This window comes from Haliotis cracherodii, unplaced genomic scaffold (genome assembly GCF_022045235.1).
Source record: "Haliotis cracherodii isolate W230 unplaced genomic scaffold, xgHalCrac1.p SCAF_4, whole genome shotgun sequence".
NCBI classification, from domain to species: domain Eukaryota; kingdom Metazoa; phylum Mollusca; class Gastropoda; order Lepetellida; family Haliotidae; genus Haliotis; species Haliotis cracherodii.
Window position 1 is genome coordinate 29,213,522 of NW_027266297.1, and position 14,323 is coordinate 29,227,844.

Below are 14,323 nucleotides of genomic sequence, written 5' to 3' on the forward strand. Positions count from 1 at the left end.
ACGCTAAAGGGGGAGGTCATGGAAGATCAACAAATGTGAACACTGTAACAGTCTTCAATTTTACTGTTGGTGGGTTGACCACAAAGTCAACTTTTTTTACCCAACCTATTTTCTAATAGAGTGGTAATAGCCATGGCTTTCTTCCATTTGCTAAACCTAAACTGAATTAAATTGTTGCTGTTCTTGCCAGGCTATGATAATACTTCAGAAATAGAGGCAACAGAATTAGATCCAACATGCGAGTACATCCTGCGGAATGTTACCATCATGGTGATTTTCGATATTGATACTCATGAACGCATGGACCACTGAAGTCCACTGTGCATTTACATTCCCTGGAATAGACTGTTAAAGATGCACACTGGACGCAGGAAAACTAATTACGATGGTATTACCTCTTTAGATGTATGCAGAAATAATAATAATTTATATCATAAATGGTTGATTTGGCGTTGATAAAAAATCGTAAAACAATATGCAAGTGTGCTAACTACGCTCTTCCCTCAAGGAATGTACTTTTAACAACAACACATTTCAGTGTACCAGATTGTGACCCTGACATTGTATGGATCATAAAACTTTCAACAAACAAACGTTTATAATCGATATAGGGATTATCAAAATTGAGAAATAACGATATTTTGTAAAGTACGAAGAAACGATAATAAAGATGCGGACCTGCCCCAGCTTGATGAACTCATATGGTCATATTTTAAACGTAGTTCCTCATAACGATGGTACTAACTTGTAAGATGTATGCAGAAATAATAATAATTCATATCATAAATGGTTGATTTGACGATAAAAAAAGTTGTAAGACAATATGCATGTGTGTTAACTACGCTTTTCCCTCCGGGAATGTACTTCTAACAACAAGAAGAGACATAGAAATTATCAAAATTGAGAAATAATCCAGTAAAGTAAAGTACAAGAAACGATAATAAAGATTCGGACCTGCCCCGGCTTGATGAACTCATATTGTCATATTGTAAACGTAGCTATATAAAGTTGGGCTTCATAACCTCTCTGATCAGTTATATGATTATAACGAGACATTATGTTAACCATATAAAATGTCGCAATCATGTATTCTTTACTCTACTGGACATAGATACTGCAACTCTCATGCGTTAGTAAATGGTTCTCCACGTAAAAGTTAAACGACACAAGATTAAGCTTTGTTTGGTCATTGCAATCATTTATTTCATCTTCGTGGCTTGAAAACTGTGTTCATCGTATCCTATCTGACAACGCTCAGCACAATTGGAATGCGTATACTTCAAATTCAAGTAAATGTTCGACCTGCCCTATAATTATATCTTTAATTTAATTGGAAAGCTATTTGCAATTTATACCAAAGTTATTAACACTTACGTCTCACGATACATACTCAGTGTAATATGATAGCTGTTAGATAGAGAGGGAGAGGACGTTCAACAATATAATGACCATTGAATTTCAAATCTATTCGCGCCAGCTCTTATTTCGTCCTACAGTCAAACCGTCTAATAATTTGCCGCTGCCATTCGTTCCGGAAACCGAGGTTATATTGTCTTTTATTATATTTCTTCAAACAGATCTCTGGTGTCCCCCGCCGTGATATTGCTGGAATATTGCTAAAAGCGGAGTAAAACCAAATTCACTCCCTCACTCACTCACACCGATCTGCCAATTCTGTGAACTTTTGGTTATGAATCCATAACGTAGTGTATAGAATATTAGACATGCTTCAGTTTGCATTCAAGTGTGTCCTGAGAGAGATAATTTACAATTTTCTTGATGATTCCACCGAGGGTAACCTGGAAACTTATTTAATGAGGTACGTAAACTGTTTTGGGGTGGGGGCGATGACCTATTTACTATGTAGAAAAGCTAGGAAAAACATTTAATTGATAATGTATATACTCATGAATAAATCGTTTCATTTGTTGAGTTGAAAGTGTCCATGTTCTTTACAAATGCATTTCACCTGTGTTTTTTATGTTTTGTATTTTATCATTTAAAACTTAAGGAATATTTGCGGATAATGAAATAATACAAACACACAATTATAAATTTGTATGTATTGACAATGCATACAGACAGGAGATGATACAAGTAGTATAACACATACACTGCCATACACATGACAAAGCCTCATCGCTTGACGCGTTTTCAAGATCAGCAGTTAATACATTTCACAGACGTTTCCCGAGGTACAAGTAATAGTAACAGCACAGTGATATACAGTTGGACATTTTAAACAACCAGATACCTACACATTGTCTCAGGAACTATGAAGCTTTTTTTTTTAAATGTGTTTCTAAATTTGATGTTTCCATTAAAACTTTGGTACGTAAACATCAGTTTCATAAGAAATGCATGTAGGTAATTCCATATACTAGCATATCCGGCAATTCCACAATTCACATTATCAGCATTACGGAAACCCCAGTGATTTCGATTGCTGCATTGATTTGTCTTTTGAAGGTGATTGTATGGTTCAACAAACTTATGGAAAATGTGATACATTAGAATGTGATGGACTTGACAAGAGCATCGAGAGAATTAATGCCATAACGCTGGGGACATCTTGTACTGCCTATATCTTTCCCCTTCAGCTCGTCACCAACAATGATCTCCTTGCCCAGCTGCTTCTGACACCATGCTATCACCTCATCATGGTAGGGTGTCGGGACGCCCGCGATCTGGGCTAGCCCTTTGGTCACCGCCAGGCCGTATGGTACATCCTCTGTCAAGTACCGGTAGCGAAAATCTGGAACAAATTTCCCATCTTCTGTTTCCTTCATCGGATGGACAAGGCCGTCATATGCCGTGTCTGTCTGCAAGACAGTTTGGAGACTAGTTGAATCTTTGATGTATGGTTTATGATCACGAAGGTACCAGTCGTAAAGTTGAAGGACACCGGAAAGATTCACTTCCGGCCTCTGTGTCGCAATAGCTTTAGCGGTCGCCACTAACTCGTCACTTATACCGCCAAGATAACGAGCTTGATCTTCGTCAAGACCTTGATAGAAGAGGGGCTTCTTATCAAGTGGCTTACCATCCCAGTTCTTCCATTTGCCATACATTATCGGCGGATGGATTATAGCCTTCGTGGCAAGAATTGGTTCGATGTAATTGTTTGCCACGGTAAGAATAGGTGCTTTTCCCATCACTCTCTGAACAGTTTCCATTGGATCATACGAAGGCATGCTCCGACCTCGAATTATGCATCCCATGAGATTTACCTTTACCATCAGGATATGAACACATTTCCCAAATTCGGCGATCCTACATGCCCAAGGCAAAGACTCATACGACATGATGACACACTGATTGGCCTTGTCCTTAAGCACATCAAACACCTGGAACTCAAACCCAGGCTGACCGGGCATTCCAACAATGGTGGTGTTAGGTTGAACGTAGGGCTCAATGGCTTCGAGGTAGCTCTGATGGGCAAATGCTGGAGAAGTAAATATTATGACATCTGCTCCTGGAACCGCCTTTGATGCATCATTGGTGATGAAAGGCAGTTTAACATTGAAATCTATGGGTTGTCCGTTTCTGATGCCAGTATCACCTTCGTCGACGGTAATTCTGAGATTATTCTCCTTCATGATGTTCGTCCATCTTTCTGCACTGCCAGGAAACAACGTAAGAACCCTCGCTTCAATGTTCTCACGTGACGCGGCGAGACCCGCTGCTGCATGGCCACCATTCCCTGCTCCACAAACAAGTACGGTAACTTGTTTTGCCATATATGAAGTTCAAAAGGTTGAAAATCTGAAAGTAGATAACACTTTATGTTGAAGGTGCGAGATGGGATTGGGAGCATTATATTTTCACATGCAGCCTACAATTGGAATAAATATGGGAAACCAATTCCAAACATTATTATCCAGCAAGGTGTATATTTGGTCAGTCAAAACTTAGCCCGGGATACTGACTGCACAATGACCCTACCACAAAGTGAACTCAAAATGGATTATTTTTACTACAGAAAGGCCGGCTTTCGCTGGGCTGGCATGATCGTGTTATTTTAGCACCTAGGGTACAATGTTTTCTACCCATAACTCTCCGCAATTTCCACATCGTATTGTCCTGTGCTTAAAGGAGTACTAAGCTCCGGCTAGTCTGTCTTCCAGACCCAAAAGAGTACAAACTGGGATTAGAATGTTTTGGCAAGTCCAGTGTGCCTCAGCTCTGAAATTATGCATTGTTCTGCGCTCTATCTGAAATTTACTTAATATTTTAAGGATATATATTTTAAAATTAAATTATTTTATTTCTAGGACAAATATGTTAGTCTAAGCTCAGGCTTCTACCCGGCTATCTGACTGTACGCTGTTGGTTGTTCTCTGCAGATTTGTGTACAACAATCTTATTTCTTCAGCTGGTGTTCATATACTCAAAATATAATGTTTCAGGCAACTTAACGATGTTTCCAAGGATACGTTTGATGCCGCCCGTTATTAAGTAGCTCATGAAGTGCGCTTTTAACGCAGGATAAAGGACAGTCGGAGGTTTGATCTTTTAGCAAAGCAGAAAACAACAATCAATATGCCCTTTTTGTCACCCATGCTTCGTTGTATTTTTCAACACCCGTGTTGTTTTATATGTTGTTTAACGCCGCACTCAGGAATTTTTCAGCTAGACGACGGAAGTCTGTAAATAATAGAGGCTAGACCAGACAATCCAGTGTTTAACATCATGAGCAACGATCTACGCAAGTGGGATACGGTGACATGCAACAACCAAGTCAGCCAGCCTTATCACCCGATCCCGTCAGTTACGTTTTACAACAAGCACGGGTTGCTGAAGACCCACTCTAACGCTAAACAAAGATCTGAGGACATCCCATTACGGGTCACGTCAGACCGACCTTGCGCGAACTTTAATCGACCAAGAGAATGACCAATCAGAAGCCAGCTTTCTCGTGCTTTACAGTAATAATTTCAAATTTGCGACTACGCTTCGAAACATATTTTGGCAAATCCACAATTATAAATTTGAAATCTGAACAAAAGAACATTCTGGAATGGCTAATAGATGGTCCAGATTTATTTCCAGATTCAGTCGTTAAACCCGTAACTATCGTTCGGAATACCCCGTGTTAAAGTTGCATGATTAGAAATCACATTCCGATTGTTACTTTCATAATCTGGTAAGCGACGCTCTGATTAGTCGGATGAAAGGTCGTTCTGACGTGACCCCTAATGGGATGTCCTCAGATTTTTGTTTAACGGTAGCGAGAACTAAGGTCTGATATTATGAGATTGCACGGGTCGTTATCAACTGAAGCTCATAAACTGAGCTTCCCTCGTCTTTATTACAGGTATAATTAGTCGTTGCATTACTCCGTCCCTAAGAGAACCTGACAAAGCCTGTGCACAATAAACATGCATTCGCCTTCACTTGACATCGCAAACAACATGTATGCGGGCGACTTGGAATTTGGTTGTTCAGCCCTCTGCAGTAAATTGGAGGTGTTTTACCGGGAGATAAACCTTTGATATTACAGTATAAATTGCTTTGGTATTGCCTGCAGGCAATGTGATGTTGTCATACGCGATATACTGGGCTAGTTGAAAGGTGCAACTGTGTTCCAAAAATTGATGAAATTTAGATTACATTATTTGAGTTTGAGCTCACTCACGACCAATCAGTGAGTTCAACTCATATGACACGAGTTCACTCATATGGTCACACAAGACGCTATTACTTTCAACTGTGGCAAATCAACAGATACGTCATATATTCGTTCCAACGTCACGCGAAAGAGAAATACACAGACCTACTTAAACACGGACTGCAGACTGCTGACATGGATGTCTTTCATTATGCAGATGCTGCCTCCCACCTGCTTGAAATTGTCATGAACTGTGACAACCCAACTAAACATGTGTTCAAACTGTGATACAAATTGTTAAAAATGAACCAATCGCTTTGCTAATTTGTAACATCACAAAGGTCGATCTCACTGTCATTAACCAAATTGGAACGTCCACAGTAAGGCTAATTAAACAAAGGGTGGTTAGGTGAGATGGGGTTTACTTGTTATCTTTCCTGCTCAGCAAGCTGTCAAGTTTACAATTTAGACGAAGAGGGATTACGTTTAATAAAACAAAAAGACTAACAATCAAGAATTGTAACAAATGAGAAATAAGTCCTTGACATCCATAAATTCTCTTCCTTCAATTAAAAATAGTCACCATCAAAAACAAATATGCTACTCTGCTTCCGCAACATACTATGTAAGTCTTGAGTGGAATCTGGAATCTGTTGAGATACCATTGACCTTTATAATATTGAGAGCGCGTTTGTTTCAATGTAACTAGTCCAAAGATAAGTTTGTTTAACGAATTGCGATTTTGCTGCGAATGTCAAATTATCGAGAGAAAAATCATAACATTCGTAAAAGATATTTAATAGTCCCAGTGAAGGTGCCGAAATCACATGTTACGTAATCGGCTTTCAAAACAAACCTGTTGGAGGGTGTGGCAGATATGCAGACTCGGTTGCACCTTCCGGCTACTTCATAATTTATATTGTGATACTTAGTAGCTATCCATCCATTTTCTTGAAACATGTCATGTTTTTTATTGAATGAAAGAGGTTTACTGTCTAACAACACCATGCTACTGCCATGTTTATCAACTCTCGTCAAGTCAGTCCTCATTGGACATTGAATATATTGTTGAGTGTGGGAAACGACTTTTGATCTTGACATCTCACTTCTTACATCCTGTTTTGGTACCATAAACCGCCTGTTGTGATAACATCACAAATAATCAGGGATTAATACAATATAATGATGTATGTTCTCTCATATTTTTCAGAATATATTTCTGTTGTGTCTGTTAACGTTCCTGCGGTTGGGCATGAGTTTTACTAAAGCCCTTTTCCAGTAGCGAATTATTTAAGTTCCCAAAGCAATCTATGAATGGCCAAAGATGTACAAATTACAAATACATGTTTTCATTCCCGCAAGCGAAATGTTTGTTTAATATTTCTAAACTTATTAATGTAATAATTTCCAGTCCTATCACCTTGGTTATATTATTTAATGAACGTATATATGCATGCTTATGTACCACCGTTGTTTCTGAGAATAAATTCTAAATTGAATTACTAATTCTTGAAGTTGTGGAAACGATCATCACTTTTTTCAAATTCGATTTCGGTCAAGCATTCTTCAGTACGCATTCCATGAAGCATTAAAATGTGCAAAGTTGCTGTGTTCACTTGACTTGGAGATAAGGATTATGAAGATACAAATGACGGAGAGCATTTCCTAGGCTTAACAAATGACATTATTAGTTCAAACTGATTATTAATACTGATAAATTAACGGCGATATTAATTTACGTGTAAGAGTAAAATATACTTTAAACGATGTACAGTACGACAGTTCGTATAATGGCCTCTGATGCAGAAAACACGAAAGGTGTGCTTCACGCGATTCAATTGCCATGCATGCACATAAGATGTGCTTTACGCGATTTCAATTAAGTAGTAATTCAGTTTTCATAAGATAATAAAGAAACTAATGTTAGTAGTTGCAATACATGTATTAAACATGCTACAGACATACAGTATAACATGATATTCGGGTAACGACGTATACAAAACGGTCCTACCTGGAGGTAGAAATAGATGTACTGGTACAGGTGACGTAGAGCTATGTGCACACCGGGATCTTTTACAGGAGTAGGTCAATTGGATGGCGCTCACCTGGTCTTTTATTGCCAAAATGCTGATGACATAGAACGCAGTTTGCTCTGATTGGTCAAAATGTATTTTTATTGTTTTATATACGTAACTCAACCCAAGAATGATTTGACATATGATTTCGTTTCTTGTGGATTTAACAATGCTCATGTAGGCAATGTAATAAACTTATTTGAATTGGCTTAGATAAAACAATGGGGATTACGCCGACGGCTACGCGAATCAAAGTCTCCAGGTGCCTTAAGGGCAATTACACGGTGCCTGCACGGTTTAACCTCACTGTGCCCTCACCCCAAATGTTGTTATAGTGGATTATAGTGTCATTAAAGTGAACCCTCTTCTGAGGGTGAACTCTGTTCAATTAGTGTCTAGTGTCTAACTGTTATTTGATAATAGGTGAATAGTTTTCTCATGTACATTATTTGATGATAATAGGTGAACATGTACATTATTAAATGCATAGGGATGATAAAAATTATATATGAGTGATTGATGTCAATCTTGGAAGTGTATAAAATGACATTTGCAAGTCATACTGCCATTTTAGGAGTTGGGTCAAAGGGTGTGTTTGAGTGGTGGGCGTGGGTGTGAGTAGAAATGAGTGCGAGCTGTGTTAGGGAGATTGGGTAGGATAAGGTGTTGGTTATTTAGTGTTGTTGTTTTTTAAGCATTTAGGGGTTTTATGATTAATTCGGTGAGAGTGATTTTAAGAGTATGTGAATAAGGATAACGTGATAATTACCGATGATGGAGTTTCCTTGGCTGGCTATCAGGCAATGCTCTGTGCTGGCTGGCTCCTAAAAGCAAAAAACACCTAATCCCCCCTTCTCCTAAACACAACGCTCGCTCTTTCCTACTCACCACCCACGCCCACCACTCACATACCTCCACTCCTTCGACTAAATATCTCTTAATCCCCGCTTTCCACTTGTCTCACCTTATCCCAGCCTTCCAGAATCAAACTTAATCTTCAATAAATAATCCATTTCCCAAACCCTCCTACTAAAACCAACAACAAATAACCACCGCAACCTCCTCCGCCTCCTAAACACAAATCACCAAGTAAAAACAACAAACCAACTCACCTCCCCAAAACCACCACCACTCACCACAACACACGCTCTCCAACACAACACCCAAACAATATGACTGACACCCGCAACGCCACACTCGCAGACATTCCAGCTCCTTACTCACCCACGCCTGCGGAAGCGCACAACACTTCTGGGAGGTCACTCGAAAACATCGTCCCGACCGAGTATGGCGAAAACACGACATACACCACCCCAACCAAACCAGCTAACTCGCCACCACAAAACACCAAAAAACGCAAACTCGACACATCCACTCCACCTCCATCGCCAACACCCTCCCCGGCCGCCTTCCTCACCACCTTCGCCCTCTACTTCTTCTCAGCAGGCTCAGGCACCACTCTCTCACTAGAACTTTCGGCAGACAAAATAGGACTTTGGTTCAAAAGACAAAAAATAAATTACAACAATATTAAAAAAGCCAACAAAGGATACCAGATAATCTTTCCTAACCGAGAATCTTACAACGCAGCAAATAAAATAACTCAAATATTCCACGTCACGGTAATCAAACAAACACCTAATTGGCAACAATATACACGAGGCGTAATAAGGGTTAACCCAAGGGAAACAACTGAGGACTTACAATTATACTCTCTAGAAGCTAACATAAACCAAGACCAAAACCCTCAACCCCTAATCACCAGCACGCGCAGAATAACCTCAACTAGAAACGGAAAAACGGTCCCAACCTCCATTGTCATAATCAACTTTAAAAAAACCGCTAAATTCCCTGAAGCCCCCAAACACATATCCTTCGGAGCCCACACAAACTTAGAAGTCAAACCCTATATAAAGCAGGTTAAGCAATGTTCAAAGTGCCTCAAATACAACCACACTGCTTCCCAATGCACCTACCCTAAAACTAAATGTAAAAAATGCGCACAAACAGACTGCCCAGGCACATGCACACCCTGGTGCATCCACTGCAAATCCACCCAACACACTTCACTTTCAAACCAATGCCCACACAGACACACACTCACCCAGCAGGCCAACAAACACATAAACATAGAAACGGCTAAAATCCAAACACGAAAATTTGCTACTCCTGCATCTAAACCACTCCTCCCTACACCACACCCAAACACCATCCCACAAACAAACACCACACCCATAACCGACAGCTCTGTCTGGGACCCCTACCGAGAAACCGCACCCACCTCACACACACAAGCAGCCACTCAACCAACCACGAACCCTCCCAAAACATCAACCCCCGCATGCAAAACAAACCTCAAAATGACCACCACAACACGACCCTCATCCAAGCACCCTACAGCCCATATGGCAACAACGCTCTCCCACAAGCAAGCACAACAACAAAACACAAACACTAAGAAAACATCAGCTACACCCATCCCGCCAACACCTTCACAACCCTCCACATCACATGCCTCCCCCATGGAAACTCAACCAGCTAAACCTAATCCAACCCATGACGAAGATTTTTCCACTACTGAGGAAACAATAGACACTACTCCAACTAAAACAAACCAAACTTCCCAACCAGCCAACACCCCAAACCTAAATAACCTCACCTTACTCCTAGCATATATGCATAGTCAAAACTCACCAAAAGCTAGTATGGAATCCTTCCACAAAGTAGCTTTCAATCTAAAATTAACCGATCTTCCCTTCTTCCTCTTTAACCTCCATCTAAAAGAACTCACCGAATAAAATAAAAACTAAAAACTAAATCACCAATCACCCGAACCCAATATTCGAAGGACTAAATATTTTTCAGTGGAACGCCAACGGACTCACCTCCCACGGCCATGAACTAAAAACTAAATTTAAACTAAATAAAGGCCCTCACATTGCTTGTATACAGGAAACCAAATTCTCAAAAAAATCGAAATTCACACTACCTAACTACAACTCAGTTAGAACTGACAGAGCTAAACCGAAAACAAGAAGAGCCGCAGGAGGACTAATCATATTTATCAGGGAAGATATAAATTACGAAGAAATAAAAATAGACACGCCAAACCTAGAAGCCAACGGCATTAAAATCACATTAAATAACCGAAACATAAACATCATAAATATTTACCACTGGGCGGAACAAAAAGTCCAACCTGAGGATCTAAACAAACTACTCAAAATAAGCGATAAATCTACTATATTCCTAGGAGACTTTAACGCTCACCATCCTACATGGAGCATAGATGATAAAATAGATACTCATGGCAAATTAATCTCCGAATGGATAGAAACAAACGACCTAGTACTCCTTAATAGCAACCAACCCACGAGGTACGATAAGATAAACCAAAAAATGTCGGCTATCGACCTAACCATATGCACCGCAGATCTAGCCCAAAGCACTCAATGGGAAGTGCACGACGTCCCGCTAGGTAGCGACCACTTCCCCATAAACATAACCATAGGAAATACAAACGTACCAATCCAAACAGAAAACCAAGAACCAAAATTCCATTACAACAAAGCTAACTGGGACCAATTCCAAGATATCTGCAACGAAGCTAACTTAAACGAAATAGAAAATAATGATCCAGAAACCTATTGTAAAAACCTAACAGACTATATAATAAACGCAGCCAAAACCTCCATCCCCTTCAAAGTATCTAAGACAGGCAAACCGACGGTACCATGGTGGAATGAGGAAATAGAACAGACTAGACGAAAACGTAAATCAGCCTTCAATAAAGCAAAACGCGACTACAAATATTTAAACATAGCCCACGAACTAAACCACCAGGTTCAAAAACTAGTCCAAATAGCCAAAAGTAGAGACTGGAAAAAATTCTGCGAAGGTATAAATAACCGTACAGATGCCAGAACGGTCTGGCGCAAAATCCACGCCATTAGAGGCTTAAAACGACATAAAAAAAACCCTAACATTAACAACTCAACCAACCCCGCCCAAAAAGCAAATAATCTCGCCAACCACTTTTCGGCCGTTAGCAGTAACAGCAACTTCAGCCAAAAATTCCAAGATAAACTTAAAACAGAAAACAAACCCACAAAAGAACCAAACAATAACAATCTAGAAATAAATCAACCCTACACAATGGAGGAGCTCCTCTACGTAATCCAAAACAGGAAAAAGGGCACAGCCCCAGGATTAGACCTAACCTCTTACCAAATAATTAAAAAACTCCCCCTAAAACTGCTCCAGGCACTACTCAAACTATACAATCTCATCTACCTAAACGGACAGGTTCCTACACCCTGGAAACAGGCCCTAGTCATACCAATCCCTAAACCTAATAAACCAGCTAATCAAGCTAACTCATATAGACCAATATCCCTAACTTCAAACTTATGTAAAGTAATGGAATCAATGGCTAAAAATAGATTACAACATTACTTAACCCAAAATAACACCATAAACCCAGATCAAAGCGGTTTCACTCCTGGCCGCTCAACCCTAGATAACCTCGCCCGACTAGAACAAGATATTAAGACAGGACAACTAAATAAACAATATACCACAGGCATCTTCTTAGACTTCTCTAAAGCTTTCGACATGGTATGGCACGATGGGCTAATACAAAAACTTAAAAAGATAGGACTCAAAGGTCAGATAATAAACTACATCCAGGACTTCCTAAACAATCGTAAAATAACCGTGTGTATAGACCAAACTCTATCGGACCAATGTCCCCTAGAAAATGGCACTCCACAGGGCAGTATCCTCAGCCCCACCCTCTTCAATATAATGATAAACGATCTATTCGAGGGTCTATCCCCTAAAGTAAACACATCAAAATTCGCGGATGATGGAGCCATCTGGATCCGCACTAAAAGCATGAAAATGGCCACAAATCTACTCCAAAAATCTCTTAATAAAATACAACAATGGGCTGACAAATGGGGCTTCTCCCTTAACTCAGAAAAAACAACAGGAATAGTATTCAAACATAAAAACATGAAACCCGCCTCCCCAATCCTCCAGCTAAACAACCAAACAATCAAATTTCAAAAACAAACCAAATTCTTAGGACTTATTTTCGATGAACATCTCACCTGGGATGCTCACATCCAAAACCTAACAACTAAATGCAGTAAAGACCTAAACACCCTAAGATGCCTAACTGGCTCTAACTGGGGAGCCTCCAAAGATACTCTCCTCTCTCTCTACATATCCCTAATTAGATCAAAACTAGACTACGGCTGCGCCATATACAACACCCTAAACAACTCTCTATCCAAAAAACTTGACTCAATACAATATCAGGCTCTCAAACTCATTACACGCACCCAACATGGCACCTCCTACACCTCACTTCAGGCCTTAACAGGAGAAATGCCACTAAGTCTACGCAGGGAACAGCTAAGCTTAAATTTCTGGGCCGCGTCCCAATCAAACCCTCTCATCCAAAACTTAATAAACCAAAACATCAGCCCTAAAAACCAAGCTCTAGCTCGTAAACACCCCTTACTTACCCCAATATCCCAAAGAATAACAAACTACCTAAATGAACACCAAATTAAAAATCTTAAACAAAACTGCAAACAATCAAATATCTTCACCCCTAAACTTAAAATACCCAAAATAGACACAACACTAGCTAGCCAAATAAATAAACAAACCGACCCAAACATAGCTAAAACTACCACACTAGCATACATACACAAAAATTGGCCAAATTGGTGTCACATGTACACGGACGGATCCTCAGATCCGACCTCCAAACACACGGGTTTCGGAGTCCATACCACACAACCAACTAAAACCACACAATCCTTCCGACTCCCAAATAACCAATCAATATTCACGGCCGAACTAATGGGCATGGCCTCAGCCCTCCACAATCAAGAATCCAAAAACAACCAAAACATCCTAATACTTACTGACTCCCTAAGTGGACTACAAGCCCTCCAAAACAAAAATACCAAAAACCGACCTAAATTAATAAATCAAATACTTAAAAGCTCCAACGACCTAACAAAAGCAGGCAAACAAATAACCTTCTTGTGGATACCCGCCCACGTAGGAATATACGGTAATGAAAACGCCGATAAAGCAGCTAAACTATCCCTTAAAATCCCAGAAATAAGCTTAAACTTACCCATCTCAAAAACAGAAATTAAAAGTGTAAACAAACAAAAAATCACAAAAAAATGGCATAACCTATATCTAAACTCAAATAGCAAAATCAAAAGAGTGCTCAGCAAACCACTAACCAAACCAAAAATTCTCCATCCATCAAAAAAAATCGACAGAGTAATCACTAAACTCCAAACAGGACACACCAACCTAAATAACCACCTAAAAATTTTTAAAAAACACACTACAGGTAACTGCCCACACTGCAAACAACCAGAAACCCCAGAACACGCACTCATCCACTGCACACACTACCTAACACATCGAACCGCATTACAAACCACCCTCAATCTAAACAAGGCTCTCACTCTAGAAGCAATACTAAACCCACAAAATAAACTAGAAAACTTCAAGGCCTTAGGCGTATTCTTAATAAAAACGGAACTAATAAAACGCATCTAAAACCATAATAACCTACCAAATCAAAATCACATAAACA

The 14,323-nt window shown here is 39.7% G+C and overlaps 1 protein-coding gene across 1 annotated transcript; it reads right to left on the bottom strand.

Annotated features, from left to right (window-relative positions):
• Positions 1-2,510: 2,510 nt before the first annotated feature.
• Positions 2,511-3,740, bottom strand: LOC139479363 (opine dehydrogenase-like). The gene has a single exon (XM_071262221.1). It carries the CDS (start codon positions 3,738-3,740, stop codon positions 2,511-2,513), a length of 1,230 nt encoding a protein of 409 aa, XP_071118322.1.
• Between the last annotated feature and the right edge of the window lie 10,583 nt (positions 3,741-14,323).

Excerpts from the sequence above, each read along its gene's own strand:
- LOC139479363 (XM_071262221.1), bottom strand. The coding sequence starts at position 3,740 with ATGGCAAAACAAGTTACCGTACTTGTTTGTGGAGCAGGGAATGGTGGC.